The 14,754-nt window shown below is 50.3% G+C and overlaps 10 protein-coding genes across 10 annotated transcripts; 7 read left to right on the forward strand and 3 right to left on the reverse strand.

The window, feature by feature from the left end:
- Nucleotides 1–120: 120 nt before the first annotated feature.
- Nucleotides 121–321, forward strand: N7525_009700 (uncharacterized protein; the record flags this gene model as incomplete). The annotated part of the gene is made up of 1 exon (XM_061214833.1): nt 121–321. The coding sequence occupies one exon, from the start codon at nt 121–123 to the stop codon at nt 319–321; it is 201 nt and encodes a 66-aa protein (XP_061069264.1).
- A 163-nt stretch (nt 322–484) lies between these two features.
- On the reverse strand, nt 485–1,254 carry N7525_009701 (uncharacterized protein; the record flags this gene model as incomplete). Its single annotated transcript, XM_061214834.1, has 4 exons — nt 485–648; nt 699–840; nt 917–1,153; nt 1,180–1,254. 4 exons carry the CDS (start codon nt 1,252–1,254, stop codon nt 485–487), a joined length of 618 nt encoding a protein of 205 aa, XP_061069265.1.
- A 194-nt stretch (nt 1,255–1,448) lies between these two features.
- On the reverse strand, nt 1,449–3,496 carry N7525_009702 (signal recognition particle receptor subunit alpha; the record flags this gene model as incomplete). Its single annotated transcript, XM_002563758.1, has 3 exons — nt 1,449–2,881; nt 2,931–3,213; nt 3,272–3,496. The coding sequence occupies 3 exons, from the start codon at nt 3,494–3,496 to the stop codon at nt 1,449–1,451; spliced, it is 1,941 nt and encodes a 646-aa protein (XP_002563804.1).
- A 269-nt stretch (nt 3,497–3,765) lies between these two features.
- N7525_009703 (protein transporter YIF1) lies at nt 3,766–4,956 on the forward strand (the record flags this gene model as incomplete). The annotated part of the gene is made up of 3 exons (XM_002563759.1): nt 3,766–4,065; nt 4,126–4,686; nt 4,750–4,956. The coding sequence occupies 3 exons, from the start codon at nt 3,766–3,768 to the stop codon at nt 4,954–4,956; spliced, it is 1,068 nt and encodes a 355-aa protein (XP_002563805.1).
- Nucleotides 4,957–5,733: 777 nt separating this feature from the next.
- On the forward strand, nt 5,734–6,825 carry N7525_009704 (60S ribosomal eL14 domain-containing protein; the record flags this gene model as incomplete). Its single annotated transcript, XM_002563760.2, has 5 exons — nt 5,734–5,772; nt 5,963–6,091; nt 6,150–6,284; nt 6,395–6,658; nt 6,769–6,825. The coding sequence occupies 5 exons, from the start codon at nt 5,734–5,736 to the stop codon at nt 6,823–6,825; spliced, it is 624 nt and encodes a 207-aa protein (XP_002563806.2).
- A 738-nt stretch (nt 6,826–7,563) lies between these two features.
- On the forward strand, nt 7,564–8,378 carry N7525_009705 (nascent polypeptide-associated complex subunit alpha; the record flags this gene model as incomplete). Its single annotated transcript, XM_002563761.1, has 3 exons — nt 7,564–7,791; nt 7,935–7,993; nt 8,054–8,378. 3 exons carry the CDS (start codon nt 7,564–7,566, stop codon nt 8,376–8,378), a joined length of 612 nt encoding a protein of 203 aa, XP_002563807.1.
- A 323-nt stretch (nt 8,379–8,701) lies between these two features.
- Nucleotides 8,702–9,679, forward strand: N7525_009706 (F1F0 ATP synthase subunit d). Its single transcript, XM_002563762.2, has 4 exons — nt 8,702–8,761; nt 8,848–9,243; nt 9,306–9,392; nt 9,460–9,679. The coding sequence occupies exons 1-4, from the start codon at nt 8,753–8,755 to the stop codon at nt 9,487–9,489; spliced, it is 522 nt and encodes a 173-aa protein (XP_002563808.1). The 5' UTR covers nt 8,702–8,752; the 3' UTR covers nt 9,490–9,679.
- A 651-nt stretch (nt 9,680–10,330) lies between these two features.
- N7525_009707 (uncharacterized protein) lies at nt 10,331–11,383 on the forward strand (the record flags this gene model as incomplete). Its single annotated transcript, XM_002563763.1, has 1 exon — nt 10,331–11,383. The coding sequence occupies one exon, from the start codon at nt 10,331–10,333 to the stop codon at nt 11,381–11,383; it is 1,053 nt and encodes a 350-aa protein (XP_002563809.1).
- Nucleotides 11,384–11,726: 343 nt separating this feature from the next.
- On the reverse strand, nt 11,727–11,984 carry N7525_009708 (uncharacterized protein; the record flags this gene model as incomplete). Its single annotated transcript, XM_061214835.1, has 2 exons — nt 11,727–11,900; nt 11,964–11,984. The coding sequence occupies 2 exons, from the start codon at nt 11,982–11,984 to the stop codon at nt 11,727–11,729; spliced, it is 195 nt and encodes a 64-aa protein (XP_061069266.1).
- Nucleotides 11,985–12,979: 995 nt separating this feature from the next.
- Nucleotides 12,980–14,554, forward strand: N7525_009709 (uncharacterized protein; the record flags this gene model as incomplete). The annotated part of the gene is made up of 1 exon (XM_002563764.1): nt 12,980–14,554. One exon carries the CDS (start codon nt 12,980–12,982, stop codon nt 14,552–14,554), a length of 1,575 nt encoding a protein of 524 aa, XP_002563810.1.
- Between the last annotated feature and the right edge of the window lie 200 nt (nt 14,555–14,754).

Genomic DNA, 14,754 nt, shown 5'->3' on the forward strand with positions numbered 1-14,754 from the left:
CTCGGACATTCTTCATGACCGCCAGCTGCTCGCGAGTTTCCATCGTCAAAACCCCTCGCAGTGGTGGTTTTCGCTACAGACATCCAGCTCAGGGTTGCTTGCGCGGGCCGAATATATAAAATGAGCTTGGAGATGACTTTATCCGGGACCGAACGAATCATCATCCCCATCGGGACTGCGAGAGCTCCAAGCAACACGCTCACTGCCCACTGGGAGGGCTGGTCGAGACTGCACGGCAAATGCCTTCCCGCCGAGGGAGATGATCAAAACTTGGCCACTGATAATGATGACCTGAATAAGGATGAACCATCTGTTGCGTAGGACACCCTCCATAATATTCAGGTGGTTGTCAATCTGGCGGCAGCTGCAGGGATCAGTTAGTAAGTGATTCTACCAGGAGAAGCCCCTGTACTTACTTGTACTGGTTGAATATTTGTATGAACACAAATGTATTGAACACCACAGTCTGCAAAGACCCATTGTCCTAATTCCGGAAGATGGATCCGCCACCAAAGTGCAGGAAAAGCGTCACAGCCAATTGATAGGCGGCCTGACCAATGACCATTTTCCACATTGTTAAGGCGAGCAGTGGCGCGGGTTTGGGGTCAGGTCTGCGCTCGAGCATGTAAGACGAATGAGGATCAGTTGCTACAGCAGAATTAGCCGACTTGCTAAGTCTATAGATCATGAGAGATCACTAAGTGCAAGAGCAGTGAAAGTGTCCATGATGAGGTTGACCCACAGCAGCTGCACGGCGCTGAGGACAAAATCTTCCTTATTACTGGCAACAGAGGAAACAAAGGTAAGAACGACAGCAGTGATATTGACAGTTTTTCGCAACTGAAAAAAAGGCGATCAACATTTGAGCAGTCCATGGTGTGTCTACCTGAAAGAATTTCTTGACAGTATCATTAACCGTGTGGCCCCCCACTATCGCCTTGACAATTGATGTAAACTTGTCGTCAATTATGATAATATCCGACGCTTCCTTGGCAACTTCGGTACCAGTGAGGCCCATTGCGAAGCCAACATCGGCGGTCTTAAGTGCCTGCGCGTCATTTGTCCCATCCCCAGTCACAGCGACCGTCTCGCCAAGTTTCTTGAGCTGGGTGACCAAAATTTTCTTGTCGTCCGGGCTTGCCCGCGCGATGATCTGGATTTGGAATAAGCCCGACCCACCCTACCATGGCTCAACTGGTGGAGTGCAGGCCCTTCGATGGCGATACTAGGACTGCATATCAAGCTCGTGGACATCTGCAACAACCGAAGGATTTAGTCATGTTGAATTAGCTCCGGAAATGAATGGTATTCATGACTGGATAAATGGCGTTCTGTATTTCACAAGGGATCCATTATAAGAGACTTATCGCAACCTGACTACAAGTAACAATTGTAGCAAGCAAAGGATTCATATAAAGTGTACATTAAGAAAATATCAAATTCTGTCCCTACTTCATCAGCAGACTAACAGCCCAGGGGACACTGAGCCCTCGAAGATCTCCATAATGTTGTCCAACACCCAGGAAAACTATGGGAATTCCCGTAGCATGGACCATGCTGACCAGTGTGCCCACCATGTCACCGACGGTGTCACATTTACTGATAATGAAGCCGTCCAAGTTCCTGCCAGTGCCAAATGCCTGGTTGAAGTTGCGGGCCTGCATGACACTGTCCGTACCGACCAGAGCCTCACCAACCATGAAAATCTTGTCTGGGTTAGCAAACTTGGCGAACTTCTCAAGCGAGGACATCAGCCGTTGGTCGTTATGCCGACGACCGGCAGTGTCGATCAGGACGACATCAAACTTATTAGCCGCAGCATAGTCAACTGCATCCTTGGCAACATTGGCTGCGTCCTTGCCATAGCCCTTCTGGTAGATCTCCACATCGCCTGCATTCTCGCGGACGCTCAGTTCCTTCAAGCGGTCAGCATGCACGCGCAGCTGCTCCACGGCACCCGAACGGAAAGTATCGCATGCTGCGATGAGAACACGGTACTTGTTTTGAAGCAAGAAGTAGCAGATCTTGCTCAGGTTGGTCGACTTTCCAACGCCGTTGACACCAACGATAGACATGACGTATGGGCGAGGCGCCTGCTGCTTGGTGGTGGGAGCTACTACAGCGTTGATCTCGCGGAGCAAATCCAAAGAAGAAGTCGGCGTCAGGATCTTCCGCAGCGAGGATTCCATGGCCACATGCAATGCCGCATCAGTACTCTGGAAGTTGCCAGTCTTCTTCCCAATCATCTCACGCTTAACTCCCTCGCAGAGGCGGACAGCAGCTTCACGGGCGACGTTCTTCTTCAAAAGGTGGTCTTCCATCGCCTTGAGAGGCTTCTCGAGATCAGATTCTGTCAGAACCTTTCCGCCCACAATGTTGCGGAAGAAGCCCCCAATTGCGTTGAACCCGGAGCCAACCACACCCGAAGAAGTAGTGCCCTTGGACTTTTCCGCATCCGCTTGGTCCAAGATGGATTGAACTTCCTCGCCCAACTCCTTCAGCACGAATTGGCCTTTACCAGTTCGGCGACCCCAATCACCCTCGGAGACAGCCTCCACCGCTGGAGCGGCAGCCTCTCCTTCCGCGGGCGCAGAATAATCGAGGATCTCTCCGTCATCCTCATCTGCCATCCCACTGGCATCCCATCTGCGCATCTTCTTCACAGGGGTCTTGGCAGACTTTCCCTTCCGAACTTCATCTCCAGACGACGCGTTGGCGCTCGAATTGGCAGCCTTGCGGGACCGTCGGGAACCACGTCCTCCAGGTCCGGCTTTCGCGGTAAGAAGATGACCCTGAGGGGTCGAAGATCTAGAAATTTCTGGTGTAGCTGGTGGCGTGCCCTCATCAGAGGTCGCCCCGGCTAGCGCAGCTCTAGGCTGCGCTTTGGAATTGTTAGCACACGCTTGAAACCGCGAGTTGTCATTCCGTACCTTTCACCAGTCCAGGCACCGGTGGCGGTGGTGGGCCTCCATTGTCCGACGAAACAAGCGGGTCTTTCTTTTCACCTGTCTCTGGCACATGTTCCTCCACAAAGCCACCAGTATTGTCTTCAAGCTCCCGAACTTGTTGTTCAAAGTATTGATCGAACCGATAGGTCTGGATTCGCACGCGGTTTCCCTTCACCTGGTCCTTATAGAGATCGATGAAAATTGTCGAAATGTTCTCAAGAAGTTTGTCGATCCAGCCAAGGTGGAGTAGCGATTGGTAGACGGCCTGCATAAACCCAGAGTTAGTCGAAGCAGCGAGGCGCATAGGCATGCGACAGACATACCACGAAGATCAAATCGAATTCCTTGACTCTCTTCCACTTTAGTGTGTATTTCTCCTTCTTATACGCCGGCGAGACTCCGCCAGCTGTCTCGTTCTGTGGCACAACTTTCTCCTCAATGAATACATCGTTGATCAGGCTGTTGATGACATGTGCGCCCACTGGAGCGTACGCCTTAGACCAGAGCACCACGCCCGAGGTCGTCAAAATCTCAAAAGCCTCCAACATTCTGAGTATCTCCGACAGTCAATTTTGGAATGTGAGAAGCAGATAATCAATGTGGGAGGTAAAATAAGAAGGCCTGGTGTGACTTGGTGGCGGAACGGGGCGAAGTTGGGGAGCTCGGAAGCGGATTGGATCTTCAGCCACGTATAAACACTTTCATCCGCTACACACCTCGCTTCTTCCCCAAACCTCAGTCACACGATCCGGATGACACGTTCGCCAGAATTCCACGCTCCTTATCCTTTTATCTTCATTTTTCTATCTAGTCGACTATGTATCGGGGCTCTTTCGCTCCACCGCCCGCGCAATCGCCGCCCCTTCACCACCCCGTCCCGCAACATGTCTCGACCGTCCCTATGATGCGCTCACCTCCACCACCAGCTCCCCAACAACCCCCGAGTGCTGGATATGGCGGTAACCCGTACCAACCGTCACCAGCTCAAGGTGGCAGTGGAAGCTATGCCCCTGGTGCTCCTGGATTCGGTGGATTCATGAACGATCCCACGGCGCAGATGGGCTTCCAGGTCGGCAAAAGCGCAATGGCGGCTGGGCAGGAGTACATGGAAAATAACGTATGCACTATTGATATATCTCTGTTTACTGCTTATAGCTAACTTGGAGATAATCTACAGTTCAATCGCTATGTCTCTATACCCGCTCTCAAGCACTACTTTAACGTCTCCAACTCTTACGTCCTGAACAAGCTGATCCTTGTTCTCTTCCCCTGGCGACACAAACCCTGGTCCCGACAGCAAGCCCGGATGGCGCCAACCTCTGGACCAAATGGTCAAATCATGCAGCAACAATACTCATCCATGTTCCTGCCTCCTCGCGATGACCTGAACTCGCCGGACATGTATATTCCCGTCATGGCCCTAGTCACATATATTCTGCTGTCGGTGTTACTGGCTGGATTCCGGGGTGATTTCCACCCGGAGCTTCTGGGTTCGATCACCACCACGGCCATTGCAGTCATCGCTTTCGAGATCCTATGCTTGAAGCTGGCGACGTACATTTTGAGCATCAACAATGACTCACAACTGCTGGATCTGGTGGCCTACTCGGGCTACAAGTTCGTTGGAATCATCGTCACTATGGTGGCGTCTGAGATCTTCAACCCCGGACAAGGGACTAGGGGCTGGATTGGCTGGACGATGTTCGCGTACACATTTTTGGCCAATGCGTTCTTCCTGGTGAGTGACGACTTTTATATAGCCTTCTATCGTGCTCAGCAGTTGCTAATATTTAAACTCTAGCTTCGCTCGCTGAAATACGTGTTGCTCCCAGATTCGACCGACTCCGCCATGCATGCCGGTTCGATGCAGGCCGTGGCTCGGTCGCAGCGCAACCGGCGCGGTCAGTTCTTGTTCGTATACTCGTACGCGGTTCAGTTCGTTTTCATGTGGGTGCTCAGTCGCGAAGGACCGTCCTCCGCGGCATCTGCCGGCTCCGCGTCGTCATAATTATGTACGCAGAGGAGCAAGGAAGATTTACTTTTTTCTATTTGGGAGAGATAGACTAGGTTGGTAGGGAGGCATAGCACGAAGGGACAAGTGGCTTGCTCTGGGTCTTTGGGCATTGCACGGCCGAGGTAACGATATAGCACGACTTATTGTAATCAAAAATATTCGCATTTGTACCAATATTTTCGTAGACGTACAACATAGGTGGATTAAGATAAGTAGGCTAGGTTGAGTGGAGGCATAGGATAGGAGTACACATCTATGCTACCGAAGGAGAGAAGTTCTTTCTAGAATATTTTGCATTTCAATGGCTATATAAAGACAGGGAGCTAGCTGCCAATCTGACACAGGATATCCTATAATCTTTTAAATGTTAGCGACGAGTCACGACCAACATAACAAGCAATAATGTGCAAGGTGATAAGGTTCTCAGAGATCTTGGTAGTTCAGGTAATTTCACAGCCAGAAGCTCAATTACTATCTAGGCGTGATAAAAGTTTCTAATCATCGGACCTTGGGGGTGTTGAGGAGGGGATGGTCTGAACGTACCCTGCGAAAAGATGGAGAGCTGCGAGGTTGTCCTTGAGAAACCAAGTCGATATCCTAAAAATCTTCAAACTGTCAGAGCGATGTTTCTCAGACGCGTTGACAGCATAACATGAGGGTTATAATCCATATCAGAATATGTAAGAAATTGAATATCATCCGACAGTGCTGTATAGAGTGCCCCGGCGAGGGCCTCACAGACACTGGGTCAATCGCAAATTACGACATCATATGAGGAAAGAGGGGAAGACGACTGGGGAAAAAGGAAATGTGAGCATACCTTAGTGAATGTTACATATGAGCAGTTGTCGAAACAGAAGCAAATGCAGACTTGTCATCAAAGTCTTAAGCTTGTAAAGCTGGGGAGCTTGGAGAGATCAACAAAGGTTCTGCGGCGAAAAAATTCCGAGATAAATGCACGGGACCGGATAATTGTTAATGCGACCGCTGATGTAATCAGAGCCCTAGACCTGCAAGTGGTCGGTTAAGCGAGAATGTTGCGAGTGTGGGCACATCCGAATTTCGAGACAACTCTTGGACAATTGAACTCTTTCGACAACCCCTTCTCGACTTATACCCCCTGTCGACCGTGAGTGTGCAATCTACAAATATTACAGAACCGCGACGCTGAATTTTTCGTCTCGCAGAATTTCGCCATGGCCGATATCGATGTCAAGGTCTCTTCGTGGAAGCTGGTTGAGGTTGGCCGCCTTGTGCTGATCCGCAGCGGCCCCTTCGAAGGCAAGCTTGCTGCCATCGTTGAGATCGTGGACCACCGCCGTGTATGTGAAATCGCCCTTTGAATCCGGAAATCGTGTCAAAATTTGGAGAATCGGATTTTCGGAGATGTTTAGGTTGGAAATGTTGTATTGACTTGCGATTTTTTGTTCAGGTCCTGGTCGACGGTCCCTCCACCGAGGAGCAGAAGATCGTGCCCCGTCACGTTCTCCCTCTCGCCCACGCCACCCTCACTCACTTCACCATTCCCCAGCTCCCCCGTGCTGCCGGTACCGGTCCCGTGAAGAAGCTTTGGGCTAAGAACGAGATTGATGGCAAGTGGGCCAAGAGCTCCTTCGCTCAGCGCTCCGAGCGCTCCGAGCGCCGCAAGAACCTGTCCGACTTCGAGCGCTTCAAGGTCCTGCGCCTCCGCAAGCAGGTACGTCGAAATATTGGAAGGGGGATTCGTTCTGGCATAATGCGCCTGGGCCCACCCGATCGGATAATCTGGGGAATTACAAACAGTTCAACTAACACATTCAATTCCAGGCTCGCTACGAGGTCCAGAAGTCCCACGCCAAGGCTCGCGCTGCCAACAAGTCATAAATGATTACGAGGTTTCGGTGCATGGGTTTGAAGGAGGTGTCCTGGAAGGGTTTCCGTTGCTGGTAATATTCTGGCAAAATCGCTGTATGCATTATCAATGAACAGCAAAAATGATTCAAAATCCTTGATATCCCGGCAAAGGGGCCTTTTGTCATTTTGGTTTTCCTCCGGCTCTGGACTCATTTTTATATCCCCCAAAACGGGAATATATTGAATATCTGGCTCTACAAAAAAGAATAGAACGAGCAGATACGTAAATAATGACCTGGAAACTGTATTAACTGTATTATTTATATTTATATATTTTGATCTAGATGAGATCTATAAATTATTAGCCAATCTAGTTTAGAATTGGTGATGTAGTTCCATATAGGGCAATGTGTGCAAGGCGGGCAGTCTGGGGGTGGGCGCTCGCTAATGATTTTCGGGTTCGGTCTGGCGCACAGCTACGCACCTTCAACTTCAACAAAATCCATCCCCACTCACAACAGCTTCATATTTACCTCTCAGGTATGTATGAGTATCTACTCGACTGAATTCTCGCCTTTTCAACATCAAATTCCGCCCTTTCCCGAGTGTTGTGCGATTCGTGGGGGTTTGACCAATCTCTCTCCAATCTCTCCCACCATGCCCGCTCTTACACCATTCAACCAGCCCTGACACCCATTGCCGAACGAAACAACCCAACTAATCAACGATTTTATTTGGATTCTTTTTAGGCACCTTTACACCGCAAAAATGGCTGACCCCCGCGTTGAAGAAATCCACGATGACGACGTCTCCAAGACCGTCGAGGAGAGCTCCTCTGAGTCTGGCTCCGAGGCTGGCGATGAGCCCAACATTCCTGCCGGTGCCTCCGTCGCTGTCCACTCCCGTGGTGAGAAGAAGGCCCGCAAGGCCATTGGCAAGCTCGGCCTGAAGCTCGTCCCTGGCATCACCCGTGTCACTCTCCGCCGCCCTAAGAACGTATGTGATCCCGATGCGACCGTCATGAGAATTTCTACCCCGCCAAGTACAATGTAATTGCGGATATCAACCGCAACACTGGCTACCAACGGGATAAATTTGATATATTGTCAAAGTGGAGATGCTAATTGCTGGAATTAAAGATCCTCTTCGTTGTCAACCAGCCCGAGGTTTACCGTTCCCCCAACAGCAACTGCTGGATGTATGTGGAACCCAATTGCAGTCACTCTTATGTGGACGACATTTACTGACACACTTCTAGCATCTTCGGTGAGGCCAAGATTGAGGACCTGAACTCCCAGGCCCAGGCTTCCGCCGCCCAGCAGCTCGCTGCCTCCGAGGCCACTGGCGACCACGCCGGTCACGACCACGAGGAGGAGGTTCTCGGCAAGGCCAAGGCCCCCGAGGCTGAGGATAAGAAGGAGGATGAGGAGGATGATGGTGAGGAGGTTGACGAGTCCAACCTTGAGTCCAAGGATATCGAGCTGGTTATGGCACAAGCAAACGTCTCCCGCAAGAAGGCCGTCAAGGCTCTCCGGGAGAACGACAACGATATCGTTAACTCTATCATGGCTCTCAGCATATAATGAGTGGCCGTATTTAAGGTTCTATGAGGGACTTGGGTTATGATACCAGATCGAGATATCTGGCATGTTGGCGCCCATAGTGTACACAATTTAGCCCAAAAAACAATTGAACCCCAGTGGTTGAGTCAACCAGTCAAATATATAAGCTTCGTGACAATATGAAATTAAATCCAGTCCATAAGTTATTTACAAGAATCAACACAATCGCTCTATAAATTTGTCTCGTGGCTGTATAATCCACGGTGGATTTCGGAATGAACGTCACGTGATCCGAACAATCCAAACCTTCCGGGTCGCTCCTCGTTCGGCACCTCCCTGCACATTGAACTCCCCTCTCTTCTCTCCACCCCCAACCCTCTATCATACCCGTCACAATGGCTGCTGTATGTTCTGCTTCTGACCCTGGTTATGACAAACCCTTGTCAACCTGCCCGGAAGACTCCCGCTAACTCCCTTCACCCGAAAACAGCGCAGCGCCGCTCTCAAGATCGACTGGGCCAAGGTGTCGACCTCCCTCGGCCTCCGCGGCCAGACCGCCGCCTCCCTCCAAGCTTTCAAGAAGCGCAACGACGATGCTCGCCGCAAGGTCCAGGTCCTGTCTGAGCAGCCCCAGACCGTTGACTTCAGCCACTACCGCGGCATCCTGAAGAACAAGGCCATCGTCGACGAGCTCGAGAACCACTTCAAGACCTTCAAGCCCGCTACCTACGATGTCAACCGCCAGCTGAAGGCCATCGATGCCTTCGAGGCCCAGGCTGTTCAGAACGCTGAGGCTACCAAGGGTAAGGTTGAGGCCGAGCTGCAGAACCTGCAGAAGACCCTGGAGAACATCGAGACCGCCCGTCCTTTCGAGGACCTCACTGTCGTACGTATTAGCTGCTGCAGACCGCGGAGTTGGAATCATTACTTACATGACTGCTTTTTCAGGACGAGGTTGCCTCCGCCCAGCCCGAGATCGACGAGAAGACCGCTTCCCTCGTCTCCAAGGGCAAGTGGATGCCCCCTGGCTACAAGGTATGTGTTGACTGTCTTGCCAAGCGCACTGCATCTGCTTCGATACTTATACGATTTCTTTTTGTAGGAGCGCTTCGGCGATCTGTCCGCCGTCTAAGCGTGGACTCTTGTGGCCTCAAATCCGCCTTTTTATTCCTCGCTCCATCACACTACGTGATCATGACTTTTGGAGCCAAGAATATGGCTATTCAGCCAGTGTGTGGTCAGATACCTCCGATAGTGTGGTGGGGCAGTTGGGATGTGTATAGAAACAATACATTTGTCGTTTCTGCGTTCATCAATACAAATGTAGATTCTACTGTAGTCTTGTACTTTCTGTCGGCAATATATTGAACCAAATTAAGGAAATTGGGCTGTGATTAGGGAAAGTTAAGGACAATGAACATCTGATATGTCCGATATATATGTATCCAGACAAGCTCTCTGGACATGGGGATCGAGTCGGGATATATAGCGGAGTACCAGCGAGAATTGTTTCTTTTGAAAATCCGACAAGAAATACCAAGTAATATAACCCAATCCACTCAGATGCAACAGACGATCAAGCCAAATACATAATCTCGCTTGATGAGGAGCTTCCAAGCTGGCCTTGCCAAGACACGCAACTCACCTCAGTTTACCCACTTCCCCTACCCCTCAGCAATGGCCCGGGCCTTTTCTTTTCTTTTCTTTTCACTGGAGACTGCGTTGGAAGCGCTGTCAAGTGCCTCTGTTACAAGTCACGGGGGGCTACATGAGACATCATTATGCGAAGTCTGCAGTTGATACCATATGGACTGTGTTTTCCATTGAGATAACCCATATCTGTCTCTACACTTCCTCCTCGCTGGCCATTTACAACTATATACACACTGGGATTTACACGTGATCGTCGTCTTGCCACGAACAAGCTATACAAGTTATATAAAAACACACCACCTTTAGACGCACCCTTGCAAATGGGCCCAGGCCCCTCCGATCCGTTGGCCGACCACCCGTGCTCGCGCCTTGAGTCACTGCCCGTGGAAATCCTTCAGTTGATCTTTCTCCATAGTCTTGAAGTGAATCTCCCTCGTGCCTCACCACGTCTCAGCCAAGCACTGTCCACCCCATTACTCTATACCTGGCTCATTCGGCTTGCATTCAGCAGTCCCAATTCAGGCTCGCGAGAGGGTTTCTTTACCCCGGACTTCCTACCCCCACCTTTGGACTTCTGGGCCCTGTCCTGGAAAGAACGCCAGCAATTACAGACCGACCTGCTGGCATGTCGGTGGTGCACATTTCCCTTGCTCCGGAGATGCCAGCGTGAGTACGTTGCCCATGCCATCCGACGCAAATGTGCCGGCCTGGTCTTCCATCCGGACGATCGAGCAGTGCTGTCAAATTTGGACCCATGCTTTGAAAACCTAGAAGCCTGCGACTGGGCCGTACCCGGCCGGCGTGGTAAAGGTGATCTAATCATCCCCGCACAGCTGGAGGAATCCTCGCGGACCCCGTCGTCCCGCACGGTCGACCGCAAAGTGGCAATATGGTTCCATTTTGGCGCTGTCCAGATCCGTAAACCCCGCGAGATATACCACGAGAACGACGTCTTCCGGCTGCCGTGTTCAGTGGCTATTGGACCAGGGCGCATTCCGGACAAGGTCTTACGCTCGCCCTGGTCAGATGCGCAGTTTGAGTTCTTGCAGCTGCTTTCTTCAGATTTCTACCTGGACGAGGATGAGTCCAGGCCGGACCGATCCTCTGAGATCACGTCTCGTCTGATTCGAACGCGCAAGATTGAGCCTTTCCGTCGTTTGCTGCGTATATCATTCCGCGCTGCTAATTGCCGCGTCCCTGCTCGCTGGCCGTTACAACAGTCCCATTATTCCCTTGTCCGGCGCTGTGGGAGTGGACCTGGGGATCCGTTTGCAAATGTTATTCTGAATGAGCGTTGGGATGACATGCCCGCAGAAGCGAAACAGGACCTGTTGCGATATGTTGAGTCGTCTTCGTCGAAAGATGGGCCTTGATATAAATGCTTCTTGAATAGGACTCACCCTCACCTGTGCATATTCAGTCATATACCTACAAGTTCATGCCCATACTCCAGATCACTATGTGTATATACATTGTTCTACATATGTGCGTCTCCTACAGAAGAGAAACAACATATGTCGATGTAAGGTATTCCATATCTCAAAATCAGATTCATGATTCGATTCACAATTAAAAACTGCGCCACGGGGTATATTCTCCAGTGAAGTTGTAATGACAAAAGCAAATTCGCGCCGGCATAACAATCGTAACCCATAGCCAGTCCTTCTATCCCCATTGACTCAATAGGTGTGCACAGACATGATAATTTGTTTCCTATCAGACTGCTGATCGACGACCCCGCCGGCGTTTTCCACAGTAACCGCAGGTCAGACAGGAGATGATAACATCGATCACTGTGACCACACCACTGATAATGGCATGGCAAACGGAACCGATGGCATTGACGATACCCATGAGGCAGCTACCGATGGCGCGGAAGACGCTTTGGATCTAGAGGCAGGTATGTTAGTTTATATCTTAATAGACAGATGAAAGCAGATGGGCTTCACATACGCAAGAGACGACAGCACCCATATTGAAGATGAAGAGCTTTTCTTGGGGATGTTTTGTACCAAGATGTTGGTTTATTTCGGTTTGGATGTGAGAGTTGAGTCTGAGCTGGAGGAAGCGTGTGTATGGACAGTTGGATCACTGAAAGGGTGCATGTTGAAGACAATGAAGTAATGGGGAGATGGTTTAAATAAATAATGGTAATGATGATCGTCTGAGACAAGGACAAACGTTTCTTGTTCAGATACGTAAGTGGAGTCCAAAAGAGGCGATAGATAGACAAGTTCGTGTAGTTAAGCTTGTCTTGCGATGCGTTAGAATTGACAAGTGCAGACGCCAATGACGTCGATGGAGAAGCTATGATAGGATTCCAAGGTCTGATGAAAAATGAAAGAGGAAGATCAAAGTTGAGAAGCTGTGAGTTTTGTATGGAGCACATGGCTAAATGGATACACAAGGTACTGGTGTCCAACCGATCATTCCGTCATCACAACACAGACCCTGGGCCATTCCTTGATTTCAGCTCTATTCGAAAGCACATAATCTGTTTACAACAAAGGCTTGGTGGAGCAATTGGTGGATTCCTAATGGATCGTCAAGTGTTTAAGAATAGCTCCAGTTTTAATTTCCAACTTAGCCATGTTGGACCCTTTTGAACCCTTTTGAACGATCTACTTGTTCAGCATAGCTTTTTTCCCCTAAAATCCTTGACGTCATTTAATAATAAGCTAGACCCAATTTAGCAATAGAGAGGGGTGGAATCATGTGTCATCATGTGGCATCATGTGATCTTTATGCCCTTCAATGCCAAGCCCTAATGCCAAGCCATTGCCACTCGGACTCTTCTCCGCCAATCAGACAAGGTCAGGCTCCGAGTCGGCCTGCAACGTTGTATACTTCCATAGTTGATATGCGAAGTACAACATACTACAGCATTGAACAGTAATTATACATGACTTAGAAATGATCCAAGCTCACAGATTGATATACTCCAGATAGTGGAAAAGTTCAATTGCTCCATGAGCCCACCAACAGCCGAAGATGAAACCGTGACACGGACAAAGCTTGCTGCGCCCAACTCCGCGAGCAGCTCACACTCTTCCGCTGTCCCCAAATCGAAGCGCCGACCAGGTCGCGTCTTCAAGAAGCCGATCGGAAGCAGCTCTTCTCGGTCTTCTCGGTCCTCTCGGTCGAGGTCAAGCCCCTACGACCGTCCTTCTAATTCGCCCAGACCGGGAATCTCGCGCCCGCATACTCCGCGCAGGATCTTGTCCCTCCTTGAAGCCCTCCCCGTCGAGATCATCGAGCAGATCTTCCTGCACTCGCTCAATTTAAACTTTCCACGAGCTTCGCCGTTCCTATCCCGCGCCCTCTCCGGTGAACACATCTACCGCGCACTCATTCTCCTTGCGTTCTGGAATGATGCGCTCGAACACCCCCGTAGCAAGGTTATCGACCGTATGATGGTCCCGCTTGACTATGTTCCTCTCAAACTGGATGAGCGTGCCCGCTTACAGGAAGCCGTCTTCAAGTGCAAGTGGTGTACCGTGGACCGCGTGCGCGAACAACTTCCGACAATGCAGATCCTGACTATCTACCGTCGCTGGATCAACGCCGGTATCAAGATGGATAAGGAGGAGCAGGTTGCTCTTGAAAAGTTACTGGCACGCGAGGACGACAGCGTCCGCATCTTCCACGGCACGGGCGGGCCAATGAAGGAACTCGCTCAAATGCCCCCAGAGTGCTTCGAGATGGCCCCGAACGCACTGAAAGACACTCACGAATATAAGCTCCATGTCATTCCAATGGTCACCACCGAGCTCCACTCTGTCGATATCGGATCGACTACCAATTTCCCTGCACTGGACCTGTGCAAATTCCCACCCCATCTTCTCCGAGGCCGCAGCAACGGTTTCCTTCCAGAAGACGTTGCTTTTCTGGAGATGCTGCGTATGACCTCGTGCAATTGGACCCCACCAAACAGCTCCTTGTCGCCAACGACCCTGACCCAAGTCGACCGCAAGGCCCTGAACGAAGGAATTCAGAACGCAATCCGTCACCAGAACCTCAACGCCATGATTTCCCTCCTCAAAATCGACGAGTTCCTCTTCCGCTATAGATCAGAGAACAAAGGCCGCGGCTTATACTATACAATACCATCTGAACACTTCCTCGCAGTTACCCGCACCGGCCGTGACAAGCCACAGCTCAACTTGGCTTTCTTTGAGGCTCTCCTTCGTGCTAGTGCGGAGTCTTTGCCTAGCTGGTCGTCTGAGATCACGAAATGGGCTGTCGATAATATGGAGCTTGAGAGGAAGAACCCGAATACTTATAACCAGATGAATGGCAAGCTTGCGCGCTGGTTGTCGAATTTCGTGCTGCGTCTCCCCGCGCAGGTTCAGTATGCTCATGATTTCCCGGCTGGTCAGCTGTTCTGTAATGGTCAGTTGGATGTCCTGCATCTTGAGGGCTGCCGTTTTGTCGACGAGGTTCTTGATCCCTTCCGTCAACCTTTCGGGAATTGGATGACGGAGAGTTCTTTCCGGACCGAGGATCACTGGCTGAAGAAGTTCGGTCCTTCTCTTCCTCCATGACATCGTCCCTAGTAGTCTTGTGAGACTTGGTTGCTAGCGCTATGTCCGGACATTTTAGATTTAATATAATGTAACATAAAGAGAGTCCAGCATATAGAGTTGAAAGAATAATTTACTTTGGATTAAATGTTCCCACAGCTAGAGGTATTATCAATAGCAATATGGACTATGTATAGTACAATATCAATATGTAACAAGGC

The sequence above is a fragment of the Penicillium rubens genome, assembly GCF_028828025.1.
Source record: "Penicillium rubens strain IBT 27055 chromosome Unknown utg000003l_segment0_segment0, whole genome shotgun sequence".
Lineage (NCBI taxonomy): Eukaryota > Fungi > Ascomycota > Eurotiomycetes > Eurotiales > Aspergillaceae > Penicillium > Penicillium rubens.